At 43.3% G+C, this 16,175-nt stretch overlaps 2 protein-coding genes across 45 annotated transcripts in view; both read right to left on the reverse strand.

Moving 5' to 3' along the window:
• The window catches only part of LOC144686367 (protein mono-ADP-ribosyltransferase PARP12-like), a 50,559-nt gene extending 49,615 nt beyond the window's left edge, over positions 1 to 944 (reverse strand). The window contains exon 1 of the mRNA XM_078551461.1: positions 584 to 944. Within this exon, the coding sequence (XP_078407587.1) occupies positions 584 to 912 (329 nt within the window). The 5' untranslated portion in view covers positions 913 to 944. The remainder of the gene's footprint in view (positions 1 to 583) is intronic.
• A 5,445-nt stretch (positions 945 to 6,389) lies between these two features.
• LOC144686370 (poly(rC)-binding protein 3) overlaps positions 6,390 to 16,175 on the reverse strand; it is a 169,721-nt gene continuing 159,935 nt past the window's right edge. For all 44 annotated transcript variants that reach the window (XR_013577918.1, XR_013577917.1, XR_013577919.1 and 41 more), the window contains one exon: positions 6,390 to 6,880. Coding sequence is in view for 36 of the 44 variants with exons in the window: in XM_078551483.1 (XP_078407609.1) it covers positions 6,844 to 6,880 (37 nt within the window). In the remaining 8 variants the exon portion in view is untranslated. The remainder of the gene's footprint in view (positions 6,881 to 16,175) is intronic.

Genomic DNA, 16,175 nt, shown 5'->3' on the forward strand with positions numbered 1-16,175 from the left:
GGGTGGTTGTAGGGACAAGCAAGCAGTGATAGGAGCAGATAATCAAAAGATGTCACAGACAAAAGGATCAAAGAGGTGTTGAAGGTGGTGATATTATCTAAGAAAAGTGCTAATTAAGAATGGGTGGCAGGACACTCAAGGGCGGCCGGATGTCCCTGGAGAGGGAGCATGCGGTGTCTGCCGGCACCATCGAGGCCTTCCGTGCCCGGTGGGCGCCGCGGGGACTGGGGTGTTTTGTTGACCCCTTTAATCGCATTTTGGTTTGATGTTTGTAAGGTTCCTTTAAAGTTTTTCCTTGATTTTACAGCTGACCTGACTTAGGGGCTGTGCTTGATTTCTCCCTTGTTATTGTTAATTTAGTTAATTGTTTTAACTCTACAAGAGTTACAGCTCTAGTGGGGGTGGGGTGGAAAGACTGACAAGGTATTAGTTGTAGATTTAAAAAATAATGGAAATAGGTGGGAAAAGAAGAATCTATATAAATTATTGAAAAAAACAAAAGAGGGCTGGGGGGTAAATATCGTTCCTCAGGGAGAAGAGTTCACTTCCACACTCACTCACACCCACACACACTCACACTTACTTGGCTTTGTTTGGCCGACAGTCGTCGTAGACAAAGCGGCGACACAAGTGCAACTTGGCGCAGTCCTCGCAGCCCCTGCTCGGGTAGTTCTGGCACAGCCTGACCGAGGTGACAGCGATGAGCAGGCTGTCCGGAGTCAGGCTGGACCCCCGGGCTCCAGACCCCCTCGCCAAGGCGAAGTGCCGAGTGTTGCGCAGGGCTCGGTCTATGTCCTGCCCAGGGACCCCGAGACGGTCAGCAGCCTCCCTGCGGATGGTGGTGTAGGTCAGGGACCCATCGTTGGCACAGAGGCTCTTGAGGCTGAATTCTGTCACTGTCAGTTCCGACATTTCCTCCTCCCCCCTTTTTATTTTCTCCTTTTCAAACAAGAGGTGGTGGTGACATGGAATCCTAGGAACGAAACTGAAAGCTGGAGATTTACTAGCTTGGCTGTGAGTCCCAGCCCACTCATCTCCAGTCAGGAAGGCTTTCATTTTAACCCTTCAGTCACCAAACTCCCTTTGTCACTTCTCCCCTTGATTCTTCAAGGTTTGGACTCATGCCAGGGGGCACGATGCAAAAAAAAAACAAACACGTCAGGCATCAGGTCACCATATCGGAGGCTGAGAGTGTGTTAGTTATTCGACTGTGGAGGCATCGCGGCAGAGCCTGTTCTTACCCTCACTCAAGGAGCGTGTGCACTTCCCACCAGGGCTCACTACAAAGGAACCCCTAGCTTATGCTGTCTGTCTGGACATTGTAGCATCTTCATGGTCCTGCTTTTGAACCACATCCAGCAGCCATGGGCTCAAAACTAACACTGACCATTAACACCGTTGTCACCTGCAGACTTGGCTATTCCAGTGCTCCCTTGGCAAGCCTCCCTTCATCAACTTGAGTTAATCCAAAGCTCCGAAACCATATCCTAACTTGCACCAAGCCCTGTTCACCCATCACCCCTGTGTTTGCTGACTTACCATGGCTCCCTGTCCAGTGATGCCTTCATTTAAAATTCTCATCCTTGCGTTTAAATCCATCCACCCCCCCACCCATCTCTGTAATGTCCTCGAGCCCCAAAACTCTTGAGAGCAGCGTTTCTCCAATTCTGGACTCTCGGACATTCCAGGTTTCCTTTACCCACGATTGAAAGCCCTGCCTTCGGCTGCCTGGTCCCCAAGCTCTGGGATTCTCTCTCAATCTTACCCATGACATTGTCCCTTAAAGCCTACCATTTTGACCAAGTTTTTGTTCGCCTGCCCTAATATCTCACGTGGTTCAGTGCTAAACTTTGTCCAAAACGTTCCTATAAAGCACCTAAACAATGTTATTCGATGTTAAAGGTGCTATATAGAAGCATCTTTGTGTTAAAAACAAAAAAAACTACTGCGGATGCTGGAAATCCAAAACAAAAACAGAATTACCTGGAAAAACTCAGCAGGTCTGCATCTTTGTGTTGTTGGCTTTCTCTGTAATTTGAATGGCTTAGTGGGATTGATAAGATGTGTACAGTTGGCACAAAGCAAACAGGTCGCTGAGCTAAAATGAAAAAGTGCCGAGACTATGGAACCAAGATCGCGTTCTGTCCAGAACTGCATTCCTCCATGTGAGGCAAAAACCATGTGTTGGTGGTGGGGGAGCGGTGGGAAACATGACAGCTAATCTCAAACCAGTCCTCGCATGGCACACACAACTGTCACCAGGCGACCGCCAAGATGCAGTTCAGTGCTTTTGCCAGGCAATGAACTCAAGTAGTGCCCATGTCAGCTGTGGCTCAGTTGGTAGCATTCTCCCCTCTGATTTCTAAGGTTCAGAATTCAAGGTTCTAGAGCATCCAGCCTGACACACACACTGCTGGGCCGAGGGAGTGCTGCACTGGCGGAGGTGTCATCTTTCGGATGAGACATTAAACCGAGGGTGGATGGGGAAGATTCCACGGCACTTATTTCGAAGAGGAGCAGTGGAATTATCCCCGGTGTCCTGGCCAATATTTTCCCCCCTCGAACACCACCACAAAAAAGCATTACCTGGTCATTACTACATTGCTGTTTGTGTGAGTTTGCTAAATGCAAAATTGGCTGCTGTCTTTCCTACGTTGTGACAGCGACTACACTTTAAAAAGTATTTCTTTGGCTGTAAGACGCTTTGAGGCACCCAGTGGTCTTGAAGAGTGCTATATGAATGCAAGTTTTTTTTAAAAAATGAGTTCAGTTTTTCTCATAAGGAGCGAAGTAACCTACAAATCGATGGAATGGACCGAGACTCATCTGTAGTGTCCAGAGTTTGAGTTATAAGAAAAGTTTGAGTTATAAGAAAAGTTTGCACTTACGTACTGCCTTTCATGACCGTAGTATGCCCAAAGTGCTTTTTAGCCAGAGTACTTTTGAAGCAGCTGCTGGTTGTAAAGTGTAAGTGCTTCAAGGCACTATATAAATGTACATTTTTCCTTTGAGAACGCAGGGTGGGGTGAGGGTGAAATTTAGAGCAAGCATATGAAAGAAGTAATTTTATCTTTCTATCATGAAACACAGTCACCAAGAAATCCTAAAACAGTGCCAATGCCCAGGAAAATAAAAAGGGTCAAGACCTGTGCTCTTCCAGAACTGTAGATGGCACTATTGCACAAGATTTAAATGGCATTGAACTCCAGATTGGCCTTCTGTAAGTAGTAGTGATCTACTGAAAAGCACATACTCTGCTTATTTCTCCATGCCTTGCAGACTTATGCTTACCTCTTTGGTTGCTCGTAGGAGCCTATTTTCAATTTCAAGTTATCATTCTCTTTCTCCCCCTTGGCCTCCATCCCTGTAATCTTCCTTCAATCGCCTCCCTCAGCAAGTTCTCATGCCTTAGAATATGGCCAATCCAACCTTGTTGCCTTTTGATGATGTTGACTAACGATCTTTCCTCCTCCACCATCCTGAGAACTACTCCATTGCTCTCGTGTTCTCTCCAACTGACCCACTCCATCCTTCTCCAGGACATTTCACAACTTTCTAGTCTTTGGATGTCCGCTTTTCTCCAGGTCCATGGGTCAGCCCCGTACAATAAGACACCCCACATCATAGCCTTGATCATCCCTTTAAGATCTCAACTCATCCCTATGCTGTGCAATTTTATGCTATTCTAGCTCTGATTGCATGATGACCGTTGGAAATTACACTTCTATGGACTTTTATGCCCCTGCTCTTCTAACTTCAACAGGCTTTGTGAAAAATAAGACCAAAATATTTGACTTCCTTTGTGCTAATTCCTGGTTTACTGTAGCTTCCTCTTATTCTCTTCAACCTTAGTGGTGTTCTGCACTATCATCCTTTGCTTTCCCAACACGCCAAAGAAAAAAATTCAAATGCTGAAAGTGGGAGGGAGAGACAGACAATTACACACAGAGAGGGAGAGGTGCAGAGAGGCACACAAAGAAATTTAGAAATACGGACCAGTCAATGCTTTTAAAAAAGGGAGAAAGCATAATCTCCATCCCCGATGCTATCTTGCCATTCACACCTCATCTATACATCTTTTGCTTCTTTACTTGCCCCGTTATCATTCCCTTTGGCTTTTGTATCATGAACATGGAGAGATAATATAAAGGATACAACTCTAAAACAGGTGCAGGGAGGGACCTGGCTGTATATGTGCATAAGTCATTGAAGTGATAGTGCAGGTTGAGGGAATGGTTAACAAAGCATTCAGTATCCTAGGCTTTATTAATAGGGGCATATAGAGTACAAGAGCAAGGAGCTAATGTTAAACTTATGTATGATACTAGTTTGGCCTCAGCTGGAGTATTGCATCCAGTTCTGGGCACCATACTTTAGGGTGTGAAGGAATTGGAGAGTGCAGAAAAAAGATTCACGAGAATGATTTTCAGGATGAGGAACTCCAGTTACTAAGATAGATTGGTGAATTTGGAACTATTTTCTTTGGAGAAAGCCGTGAGGCGATTTGATAGAGTTATTCAAAATCATGAGCGGTCCGGACAGATAGGGAGAAACTGTTCCCACTTGTGAAAGGGTAGGAAATGAGGGGGCACAGATTTGAAGTAATTGACAAAAGAAGCAATGGAGGCATGAGGAGAGGAACTTTTTCATGCAGCCAGTGGGAAAGGTCTGGAATGCATGGTCAATGTGGTGGAGGCAGGTTCAATCAAGGCATTCAAAAAGGGAATCTTAAGGAAGAGTCTGCAGGGTTACAGGGAGGCCAAGGAATGGCACTAGGTGAATTGCTGTCGGAGAGCCAGTGCAGACCCAATGGCCCAAATGGCCTACTTCTGCACTGTAACAATTCTGTGATTGAGAGAGAAACCTTTCATTTAATCTCTCCTGCCCTCTCACACACCTTCACTTCTGTTGGACTTCTCCCTTTCACTTACTCAAAACCCATCACATTTCTAATCCTCCTCAGTTCTGATCAAAGGTCAGAGGCCTGAAAACATCGGTTTTCCTTTCCACAGTTGTTGCCTGGCTTGCTGAGCCTTTCCAGGAGAGGAAAAAGATGGGCCAAGAACATGGGGCTGACCCTGCTCCTCTTCCTACCATCAGCAGGAGGGCAGGATAGGACCACACTGTCATGACAGCACAGAATTAAGCAACACAATAGTGGAGTTTTAAGAAATGGAAATGGGGCACTCAAACACCTCGTCTTTGAGAGTACGTATGACCTGCTGAATTGGGAAGACAGCCCTTGGAGCTTACCTCCCAATTTCCTGCTCTACTCTGACAATCCACATTGCGACAACTCTTCAAAGAAACTGGAAGGATAGTTAAATGACCTGCTTGAGAACAGGGACACTATGTGCTATGCTGCCTAATACCAACAGTCTGGAGTCCCAAACAGACATAGAAAACTGGCTTTTGCCTCCACTTGGTTCTTATGGAACATAGCAAGTTCGGGACAGGAGTAGGTCATTCAACCCAAGGAAGACATGCATTTAAAAAGCACCATTCACAATTTCAGGATGTTCCAAAATGCTTTACAGCCAATGAAGTACTTTCAAAGATAAAAACAAAAAACTACTGCAGATGCTGGAAATCCTGTTGAAGGGTCACGAGGACTCGAAATGTCAACTCTTTTCTTCTCCACCGATGCTGCCAGACCTGCTGAGTTTTTCCAGGTAATTCTGTTTTTGTTTTGAAGTACTTTCAAAGACTGTTATAATGTAGGAAATGTGGCAGACAATTTGTGCACAGCAAACTCTGACAAAGCTGAGAGATAATGACCAGAAAATCTATTTAAGTGATTTTGATCCCATCGTCTCAAGCCTGTTCCACGATTCAGGCTAGATCATGACTGATCTCTTATCTCTACTTGCTTTTGTTTCATTTCCTTTGAAACTCTTACCTACCTAGAATTTAGACGTCTTGTTTCTTAAAGTCAAAGACCCTGCATCCAGTCTTTTGGTGGAAGAGTTCTGGATATCAAATATTCTTGGGAAAATTGTCACTGATTTCACATCTTAATGGCCAAGATCCCATTCCAGTTGCACTCCTCTTTCTAGCATCAGGCCTGTGATCCCTCCCTCCTTTCAACCGTCGTTTCTACCAGATTCAACTCCCTTCTGAATATCTCCACTGGTATTCTTCACCACACAAACTTGTCAACCATCAGCAGCGCTCTGTGGGCAGCAATCTCAACTATCGGGCACCACTCCAAGCAGTCAATTTATTCCTTGGGGATTAGCATTTTTAAAATTGCATCATGTCCCTCTTGCCTCTTCTACACACTCCTGGCCCAGTGGATCAACAATCACCATGCTGCTCCATATTGCCTTCTAAAATATTTACTTATGTACCTTTTCATGGCAGCTGATAGAGACGACAGGCAAAACGTGTTTAGTGACAGGTTGTATTTCAGCACATAGCCAGTCATGTGCCTTCCTTTATTATAACCAAATAGAACAACTACAAATAATTGGATTACATCAAGGTTTATTTTTTTTTATAAAAAGAGGTTGCAATCATGTTACCAGTAATTACTGAACTAAAAAGTATACAGAAGAAATAGTCTGCAAATACATTTTTTGCAAGCAATAGTTAATTTAAGTAAATGTGGAACCAAAAAACCTACATTAAAGCATGAAGCAATGGGAAAGGAGGGTCTAGCCAGAAAGGATTGGAATTAGAAAAGAACTTCAGAATAATTCTTTAAAATTCAACATTCTAAGTATTGTCTATGAGGCAGGACGGTAATATACAAATTTTACAAACAGGGTGTGATAGCAGGTTGCTTGTGGTTTATGTAAGTGGGTAACATGACACAAATAGCAGAGGGAGATGAGGAAACAATTAAAGTGTGCCCATTCCAGAGACTTCAGATGTTAGCCTAAAGGAGAGGGAGAGAAACAAAAACACAATTTGATCAATAAAAATTCTGAATGAGCTTCAATTACATAGAATTTTACATCTCAGAAATAAGAAATTCAGCACAACAGATCTATGCCAATGTTTATGTTTCACACAAGCAGCCTCTTGCCTCACTTCGTCTTACCCTATCAGCATAGCCTTCTGATCATTTCTCCTTCACATACTTATGTAGCTTTCACTTAAATGCATCCATGTTAATCTTGTGGTAAATCAAGCAAGAGAAAATTGCGGTTAAAGCCACAACATTCACCTCCTCAAACTCAGCAAGCTACAATAATTCTACTATTTCCTAAAAATCTGATAGGACTTGGGAATGGTGTCAGATCCTGAACCTTTTAGCAAACTTCCCCTGGGGTAGTCTTCTGATTCGTGAATACCCAAACATGTAGTTATCACTTACTGGTCAAAATGAACTGCGATTTACACTTGGCTAAATGCCAGTTAAATACCTGCTCTACATTTGATTTTTCCTCATCAAGCCGTCAACTGTGGAATGAAACTTTTGCTTCTCTGCTCAACTTTTGGGAACAGCAACCAAGTGAGTAGAGGACCAAAGCAACAATGACCCTCAAGTTGAGCAAGCGAAGGGAATATGCTTTTCAGGTTTGACAGTTCATGCTCGAATAGTTTTATCTTTGAAATAATCTTTTTGAAAAGGAGCACTATTCTCCCATTTCCCCCTCTACTTCAGGTATCACACTTCGCGAGGATGGAGAAAATTAATTCCATGCCACCTAACTCCTCTAAAGCTGGCTGTTAGAGTTGAATCACTGGAGCTTGTCAATAATTCTGAAGCTATGCCCCGCCCAGTAAAACAAGCATTGGAAACATCACTTTGACCACGGTTTAAAGGGTCGCCAAAACCCGTAGAGTACTGACTGGATCCTTATGAATTGCTGCCCTCATTAGAGTCATTGCTCACTTTTTAGCTGGTTCACTTTTGAGAATTAAAGTATTATTTTCAGCACATCATCAGACTGGGGCTCCATGTGCCGGTTCTTGCCACTTTCTACAGTGATTAGCAGTGAAAACAGCTCTTTCCTCTCTTTTGAAGTTAAAAGGGCTAATGAGCAGACTGATTTAGCTAGAAAGAATCCTAAATTGTAATACCATTCTTAAAAGGCACTTCAGTCCATTATGTTGAAGCACCCAATCTATCTTACAGTTCTCAGGAAAATGTTCATTATGTCCTCGGCCTTCTGCACTGTTCCAATGAAACTAAACCGAAACTCAATGAGGTATTTCAGAACCTTCCAGACTCGACATAAAGTTCAGCAATTTCAGGTTATAACCACTGCTCCCTTTCTTCCAGATATCCCCTTTATTCAATATTCACAGAATCACAAATTGCAGAAGAGGCCCTTCGGCCCATCAAGTCTGCACCGACACGTGAGAAACACCTGACCTACCTACCTAATCCCATTTACCAGCACTTGGCCCATAGCCTTGAACGTTATGACGTGCCAAGTGCTCATCCAGGTACTTTTTAAAAGGATGTGAGGCAACCCGCCTCCACCACCCTCCCAGGCAGTGCATTCCAAACCGTCACCACCCTCTGGGTAAAAATGTTTTTCCTAACATCCCCCCTAAACCGAGCACAGATCCCTGTGGTACGCCACTGGATACTGGATTCCAGTCACTAAAGCATCCTTCTGTCATCACCCTCTGCCTCCTACAACTAAGCCAATTTTGAATGCACCTTATTAAATTACCCTGTATCCCATGTGCATTTGTCTTCTTTATAAGTCTCCCATGTGGGACCTTGTCAAAGGCTTTGCCTTATAAACTACATCAACTGCACTACCCTCATCGATACACCTGGTCACCTCAAAAAATTCAATCAAATTTGTTAGGCATGACCTCCCTCTGACAAAACCATGCTGACTATCCCTGATCAAACCTTGCACCTCCAAGTGGAGATGGATTCTCTCCTTCAAAATTTTCTCCAATAGTTTCCCTACCACTGACGTGAGACTCACTGGCCTGTAGTTCCTTGGCTTATCTCTACAACCCTTCTTAAATAGCGGAACCCCATTAGCTGTTCTCCAATCCTCTGGCACCTCCCCCGTGGCCAGAGAGGAATTAAAAATTTGGGTCTTGGCTCCTGCGATCTCCTCCCTTGCCTCCCTCAGCAGTCTGGGACACAAATCACCCGGACCTGGAGATTTGTCCACTTTTAAACCTGCCAACACCTCCAATACCTTGTCACTTCCGATATCAACTTGCTCAAGAACCTCGCAGTCTCTCTCCCCGAGTTCAATACCTCCATCCTCATTCTCTTGGGTGAAGACGGATGTGAAGTATTCATTCAACACTCTACCGATGTCCTCTGGCTCCACCCATAGATTGCCCCCTTGGTCAGTAATGGGCCCTACTCTTTCCCTGGTTATCCTCTTCCCATTAATATAGTTGTAGAATATCTTGGGATTTTCCCAACTTTTACCAGCCAGAGCTTTCTCATATCCCCTCCTTGCTCTCCTAATTGCTTTCTTAAGCTCCACCCTGCACTTTTTGTACTTCCCTAATGCCTCTGCTGATTTGCTTCCCTTGTACCTGCTAAAGGCCGCTCTTTTCCTTCTCATCATATCCTGAATATCTCTGGTCATCCGTGGTTCTCTGGGCTTGTTAATCCTTCCTATCACCCTAGCAGGAACATGTTGAGCCTGTACCCTCCCCATTTCCTTTTTGAACGCCCCCCCCCACTGCTCCCCTGTAGATTTCCCCACAAGTAGCTGTTCCTAGTCTACCTTGGCCAGATCCTGCCTTATTTTACTAAAATCCGCTCTCCCCCAATCCAAAACAAATGTTCATTCTCATTTAATTTTTATTTGTTCATTTTTATTCACTTATTTTTATTCATCGTTTTATCCCCACCTTTTATCCTATTTTCAATCTTTTTTCCCACCACCGTCCCCCCGCCCCCACCCCTACAAGGACCATCTGTCGCTTGTTCATGTTGTTTTTTTCCCCAGAGTGCTCATCCTTGTCCTATTATCACATTCCGCTTTCTTACCTTAATGCCACCATCAGCAACTCCTTTAGCCAGTACCACCATCATTAACACCCGTTTGTCCTTTTGTCCATGACATTTCTGGCAATCTCTCCTTTGCCTCCACCTATCACTGGCCTTCTATCCAGCTTCACCTGCTCCGCCCCCCTTAAACAGTATAAATTTCATCACATTTTTACTTCTCTTTAGCTCTGAAGAGTCATATGGACTCGAAACGTTAACTCTGTTTTTCTCTCCACAGGTGCCGTTAGACCTGCTGAATTTTTCCAGCATTTTTTGTTTTAGTAACAATTCTGCTATTGTTATTTCAGCTCCCTTGACAGCCATTTTCTGTTTCTGCACTTGCACCATTACAACACCCAGTTGCCCTGCGCCATCATCCCTTTTGTCATTTGATCACTCCTGTCCTCCACCCCATCACAAAGCTTCCTTCATGTTCTTTGCTCCTCTTCCCCCATCTTCTATTGCCCCCCACCCCACACCACCCAGGGGTACTTGCTTAAAAACTGTCACACCTTCAACAACTCCTACATGAAAGGCTGTTCAATCTCAAACGTCAACTGTTTCTCTCTACACTATTTTCAGTACTTTGTTTTATTTCAGGTTTCCAACATGTGCAGTTTTTGAGATATAATCTCTGGGACTGATATGTAGAAATGAGAACTTTCTCTTAACTTTTATATACATTCGCCCTCCCCTCCTACAAAAGCTTTATCTGAATAATTAGTCCTCCTGACAGCCTCCTGAGCAGGAAGGATCTGTTCACTCATTTGTCATCAGATTAAATATCTACTGCAACATTTAGACAGCTGGACTGCAAGGCCAATCTGACCTAAGAGCTGTGCCCGGACAACGAAATCCATGATCATGCCTTTTAAACAAGTACACGATTGAAAAATTGTGTGTATACAGATATTTATTGATTGCAGCTAATACCTGTACTTTGGAACCTACTTCCCAATGTAACCAGTGCAGATTCCAGAGACAGGATAAGTACAAATGTATTTGAAATGGTTGGTATAAGTGAAATGGAATAACAAAAATATCTACAGGGCATATTTTTGACCATGCACTTAGATTCTACAGATCCTTTTTTTAAGCTTGTAAATATCCATCTGGTCAGCTACACAGTGGAATGTTTTCAACAGCACATTCAGTCATTAGTACAGCTATGGGTTGGGGGCAGCTGTATGGATTCAGTGAAGCTTGTATTCAAGGGGACCCTTGAAATTTATCAATGTCTCTTAAAATCGATGTTAAAACATTAAGATTCATGGGGTGTTCCAACCTCAGACTCCATGTAAAGCATACTTGGAGGCTGTTTTGACATTAGCATCATGAAGTCATGCAGCAGCAGTTTTGCTATGCAATAACATGATAATAGTTTTTAAGGTGCAGGCCACAAAATTAGCAATATTAAATGTCACATGTGTCTTCAGCTTGCTAATTATTCTGCAAGAAACCACCAAATAAGGCCACTTCCAACCCAGTTTCTCTCAAACATTGCCAACTCACTCTGGGGTACTGTTCCAGGGCAACCTCTAATTAGCTTGGTTGAGCATTTGCCCATGCACAATCGGAGATAGCGAGCTGCTGAGCTGTTCAACAATGAGCAGCATTACAGTTGAAGCATTATGATTCTCAGCCTACAACACACATGTAGTTTTCAGCAAGGGTTACCTGATGGGCCTGGACTGTGAATAGTGCAAAATGTACAGTGAACTCAGATCTATCTCCATTCTCTCTAAAGGACCAAACTAACAAACTATGCCAGTGAGTGTGTGACAGGCGCCACTTCATAGAATCTTTACAGTGTAGGAGGTCATTTGGCCCATCAAGTCTGCGCCGGCTCTCTGAAAGAATATAAGAAATAGGAGTAGGCCATTCAGCCCCTCAAACCTGCCCCACCATTCAATAAGATCATGGCTGATCAGCCCCAGGCCTCAACTCCTCTTTGTTGCCAGTTCATAGCCCTCAAACCCCCGATATTTCAAAAATCTATCTACTTCCTCTTTAAACATGTTCAGTGATCTAGTCTCCACAACTCTCTGTGGAGTAGAGAATGTCAGACATTCACTACCCGCAGAAGAAATTCCTCAGTTTTAAATGAGTACCCCTTATTCTGCAACTATGTCCCCTAGTTAGAGATTCCCCCACTAGTAGAAACATCTTCTCAGCATCTGCCCTGTCAAGTCCCCTCAGAATTTTGTACGTTTCAATAAGATCACCCCTCATTCTTCTAAACTCTAATGAATAAAGGCCTCACCTGTTCAGCCATTCTTGATAAGTCAACCCCTTCATCCCAAGAGTCAGCCTAGTGAATCTCTTTTGAACTGCCTCCAATGCCAGTATATCCTTTCTTAAACACAGGGACCGAAACTGTATACAGTACTCCAGGTGTGGCCTCACCAACACCCTGTACAGCCGTAACAAGACTTCCCTATTTTTAAACTCCAGCCCCCTAGCAATACAGGCCAAAATTCCATTTACCTTAATTACTTGCCGTACCTGCATGCTAACTTTGTGTTTTATGCACAAGAACATCCAGATCCCTCTGTGCTGCACTTTTTTGGAGTCTCTCTCCATTTAAATAATGGTCTGCCTTTTGATTCTTCCAAAATGCATGACCTCTCACTTTCCTACATTAAACTCCATCTGCCAAGTTTTTGCCCAACCACTCACAGCCTATCTGTATCCCCTTGCAGGTTCCTTTTGTCCTCATCACAACATGTCCTTCCACCCATTTTTGTATTGTCAGCAAATTTGGATACATTACATTCTGCCCCCTCCTCCAAGTCATTAATATAGATAGTAAATAATTGAGGCCCTAGGATTGATCTTCATGGCACTCCAGTAGTTAAGTCTTTCCAACCTGAAAAAGGCCCATTAATCCCGAATATCTGTCTTGTATGTGTTAACCAATCCTCAATCCATGCTAACACATTACCCCCAATACCATGAGCTCCTATCTTGTGCAATAACCTTTTATGTGGCACCTTATCGAATGCCTTCTGGAAATCCAAATATCACTACATCTACCAGTTCCCCCTTATCAACTCTGGTTGTTATATCCTCAAAGAACTGGGGTGCCACATCAGCAGTTTTCCAATCTGCTGGGGCCCTCCTGGAATCCAGAGAATTCTGCAATATTTTGACCAATGCCTCCACTATCTCTGCAGCCACTTCCTTTAAAACCCTTGAAAGCAGGCCATCAGGTCCTGGCGACTTGTCTGCCTTTAGTCCCATTAGTTTGTCAAATACTTTGTTCCTTGTGAGAGACTGTTGCAAGATCTTTCCTCCCATTAGCTCCTTGCTTATCTGATATCTTTGGGATGTTTATACTGTCCTCCACCGTGAAGACTGATGCAAAATATTAGTTTAAATTATTTGCCGTTTCCCTATTCCCTGTTATCAATTCTCCAGTCGCAGCCTCCAAGGGTCCCACGCTCACTTTAGCCACTCTCTTTTTATATACCCATAGAAGCTCTTTGCTGTTTGTTTTTATATTTCTTTCATAATTAATTTTCTCTCTATTCGCTTTTTAGTCATCCGCCGCTAAAAAATTTCCAATCCTCTGACCTACCACTACTTTTCGCCACTTGGGGTATGCCTTATTTTTTGATTGGATATTCTCCTTGACCATCTTTGTTGACCACAGGTGGTTCATCCTTCTCGAGTCCTTTTTTTTTGTTTAAAGCCGGGATAAATTTTTGCTGAGCATGATGAAATATCTGCTTAAATGTCTGCCACTGCTGATCCACTGACCTTCCCCTTAGTCTACTTTCCCAGCCCGCTTTAGGCAACTCTTTCTTCATACCTCTGTAATTGCCCTTTTTTAAGCTGAAGACATTGGTTTGAGACCCAACCACCCTCTGGGTGAAAACATTTTTCCTCACATCACTTTTACCAATTATTTTGAATCTGCGCCCTCTGGTTCTTGATGCTCTCGAGTGGGAACAATTTCTCACTATTTACCCTGTCCATATCCTCAGGATCTTGAATACCTCTATAGAGTTTCCTCTCAGCCTTCTTTTCTGCAAGGAAAACAGTCCCAACCTCTCCTCATTGATTCCAGGGATAAACAACTGCATCTTTCTTGTGAATCTCCTCTGTACACTCTCCAATGCCTTCACATCCTTCCTCAAGGATGGAGCCCAAAACTGGACGCAGTATTCCCAATGAGGTCTAACTAGTGTCTTATACAAATTCAACATGACTTCCTTACTCTTGTACTCAATGCCCCTATTAATAAAGCCTAATATAATATATACTATATGCTTTATTAACTGCTCTCTCAACACGCCCTGCCATCTTCAATGACTTATATACATACACCGAGGTCCCTCTGTTCCTGCATCTCCTTTAGAGTCTCTCCCTTTATTTTATACTGTCTCACCAGTTGAACTTCAAGGCTATCCTTATCACAGTTGACGTTTCCAATCTTCCTATCATTTTCAAATTTTGAAATTCTGCCCTAAACACCACAGTCTAGGTCATTAATATATATCTGGAAATGCAAGGGTCCCAACACTGACTTCTGGGGAACTCCACTACAAACCTTCCTCCAATCTGAAAAACAACTATTTATCAATAATCTGTTTCCTGTCACTCTGCCAATTTCTTATCCAAGTTTTATTCCATGTGCTAGAATTTTGCTCATGTCTGTTGTGTGACATTGTATCAAATGCCTTTGAAAATCCATAAATACATCAACAGCATTGCCCTCATCAACCTTCCTATTACCACCTCAAACTCCAGCAAGTTAGTTAGATATGATTTCCTCTTAATTTATCCATGCTGGCTTTCCTTAATTATCGTGTACTTCAAAGCGATTTAGACAGGTTGAGTGAGTGAGTAAATATATGGCAGATGCAGTATAATGCGTACAAGTGTGAAGTTATCCACTTCAGTGGGAAAAACAGAATGGCAGAGTATTATTTAAATGGTGATAGACTGGGAAGTGTTGATGTACAAAGAGACCTGGGTGTCCTTGTACACCAGTCACTGAAAGCAAGCATGCAGGTGCAGCAAACAGTTAAGGCGGCAAATGCTATGTTAGCCTTCATTGTGAGAGGACTTGAGTACAGGAGCAAGGGTGTCTTACTGCAGCTGTACAGGACCTTGGTGAAACCACACCTGGCGTAGTGTGCGCAGTTTTGGTCTCCTTACCTAAGAAAGGATATACTTGCACAGAGGGAGTGCAGCGAAGGTTCACCAGACTGATTCCTGGGATGGTAGGATTGTTGTATGAGGAGAGATTGGGCCAACTAGGCTTGTATTCACTGGAGTTTAGCAGAAGAAGGGATATAATTGAAACATATAAAATTCTGACAGGGATAGACAGACAGGATGCAGGGATGATATTTCTTCTGGCGGGGGTGGGGGTCTAGAACAAGGGGTCATAGTCTCAGGATACAGAGTAGACCATTCAGGACTGAGATGAGGGGAAACTTCTTCACTCAGAGGGTGGTGAACTCATAGAATTCTCTACCATAGAAGGCTGCGGAAGCCAAGTCACTGAATATATTTGAGAAGGAAATAGATAGATTTTTGGACTCTAAAGACATCAAGGGGTATGGGGAGAACACTGGAACAGGATGAGATATATCCTGACCAGGTTTTGTGTTGAGGGCAGTGCAGCTGAATAACTCCTAGCCTGAAAGGAACAAGGCCTAAAACCTCTTGCATGTGGAAGATTCCAGTAATTCTACAAAGTAGAAAGCTCCTGGCCTGCAAAGAGAAAACATCTAAAAATCTCTTTTCATCATATCTCTATAACTTGCTCTCTCTGAGCAAACCCCTGTAAAAAGGAAAAGGGGAAAGCCACTGTTAGAGAATTGAAAGGCAAGTTCTAAACCAGTGAGCTAAATACTGAAAGTGCTGGCAGACCACCTCATGTCATCAACAAGAGCAGAAAGGAATTTGGAAGACACCGATCAAAATCAACTCATCGAATCCTGTGCTCCGGACTGGTGCTGTTGAACTGTTTTATCCCACTCTTATTAACTTATTAAGTTTACAAACCTGGTGCTCGTATTCTGTCAACCTAAATTGAACAGTTAGGTAGAATTATGGCAATCTGGTGGGTTGATCAAATTTTTTCCCATTTGTCGCAGCTCAGGAAGCAGCGGGGCTTGATATTGCAGCGCACTGTCCCCAGTGAGTCTTGACAGTGTCATATCAAATGTTGACATTACACCCCGTATCCAAATCTAGAGCAATGGTCCCAATATTCACCCTAAGA

The sequence above is a fragment of the Cetorhinus maximus genome, chromosome 11 (assembly GCF_964194155.1).
Source record: "Cetorhinus maximus chromosome 11, sCetMax3.hap1.1, whole genome shotgun sequence".
In the NCBI taxonomy this organism is placed as follows: domain Eukaryota; kingdom Metazoa; phylum Chordata; class Chondrichthyes; order Lamniformes; family Cetorhinidae; genus Cetorhinus; species Cetorhinus maximus.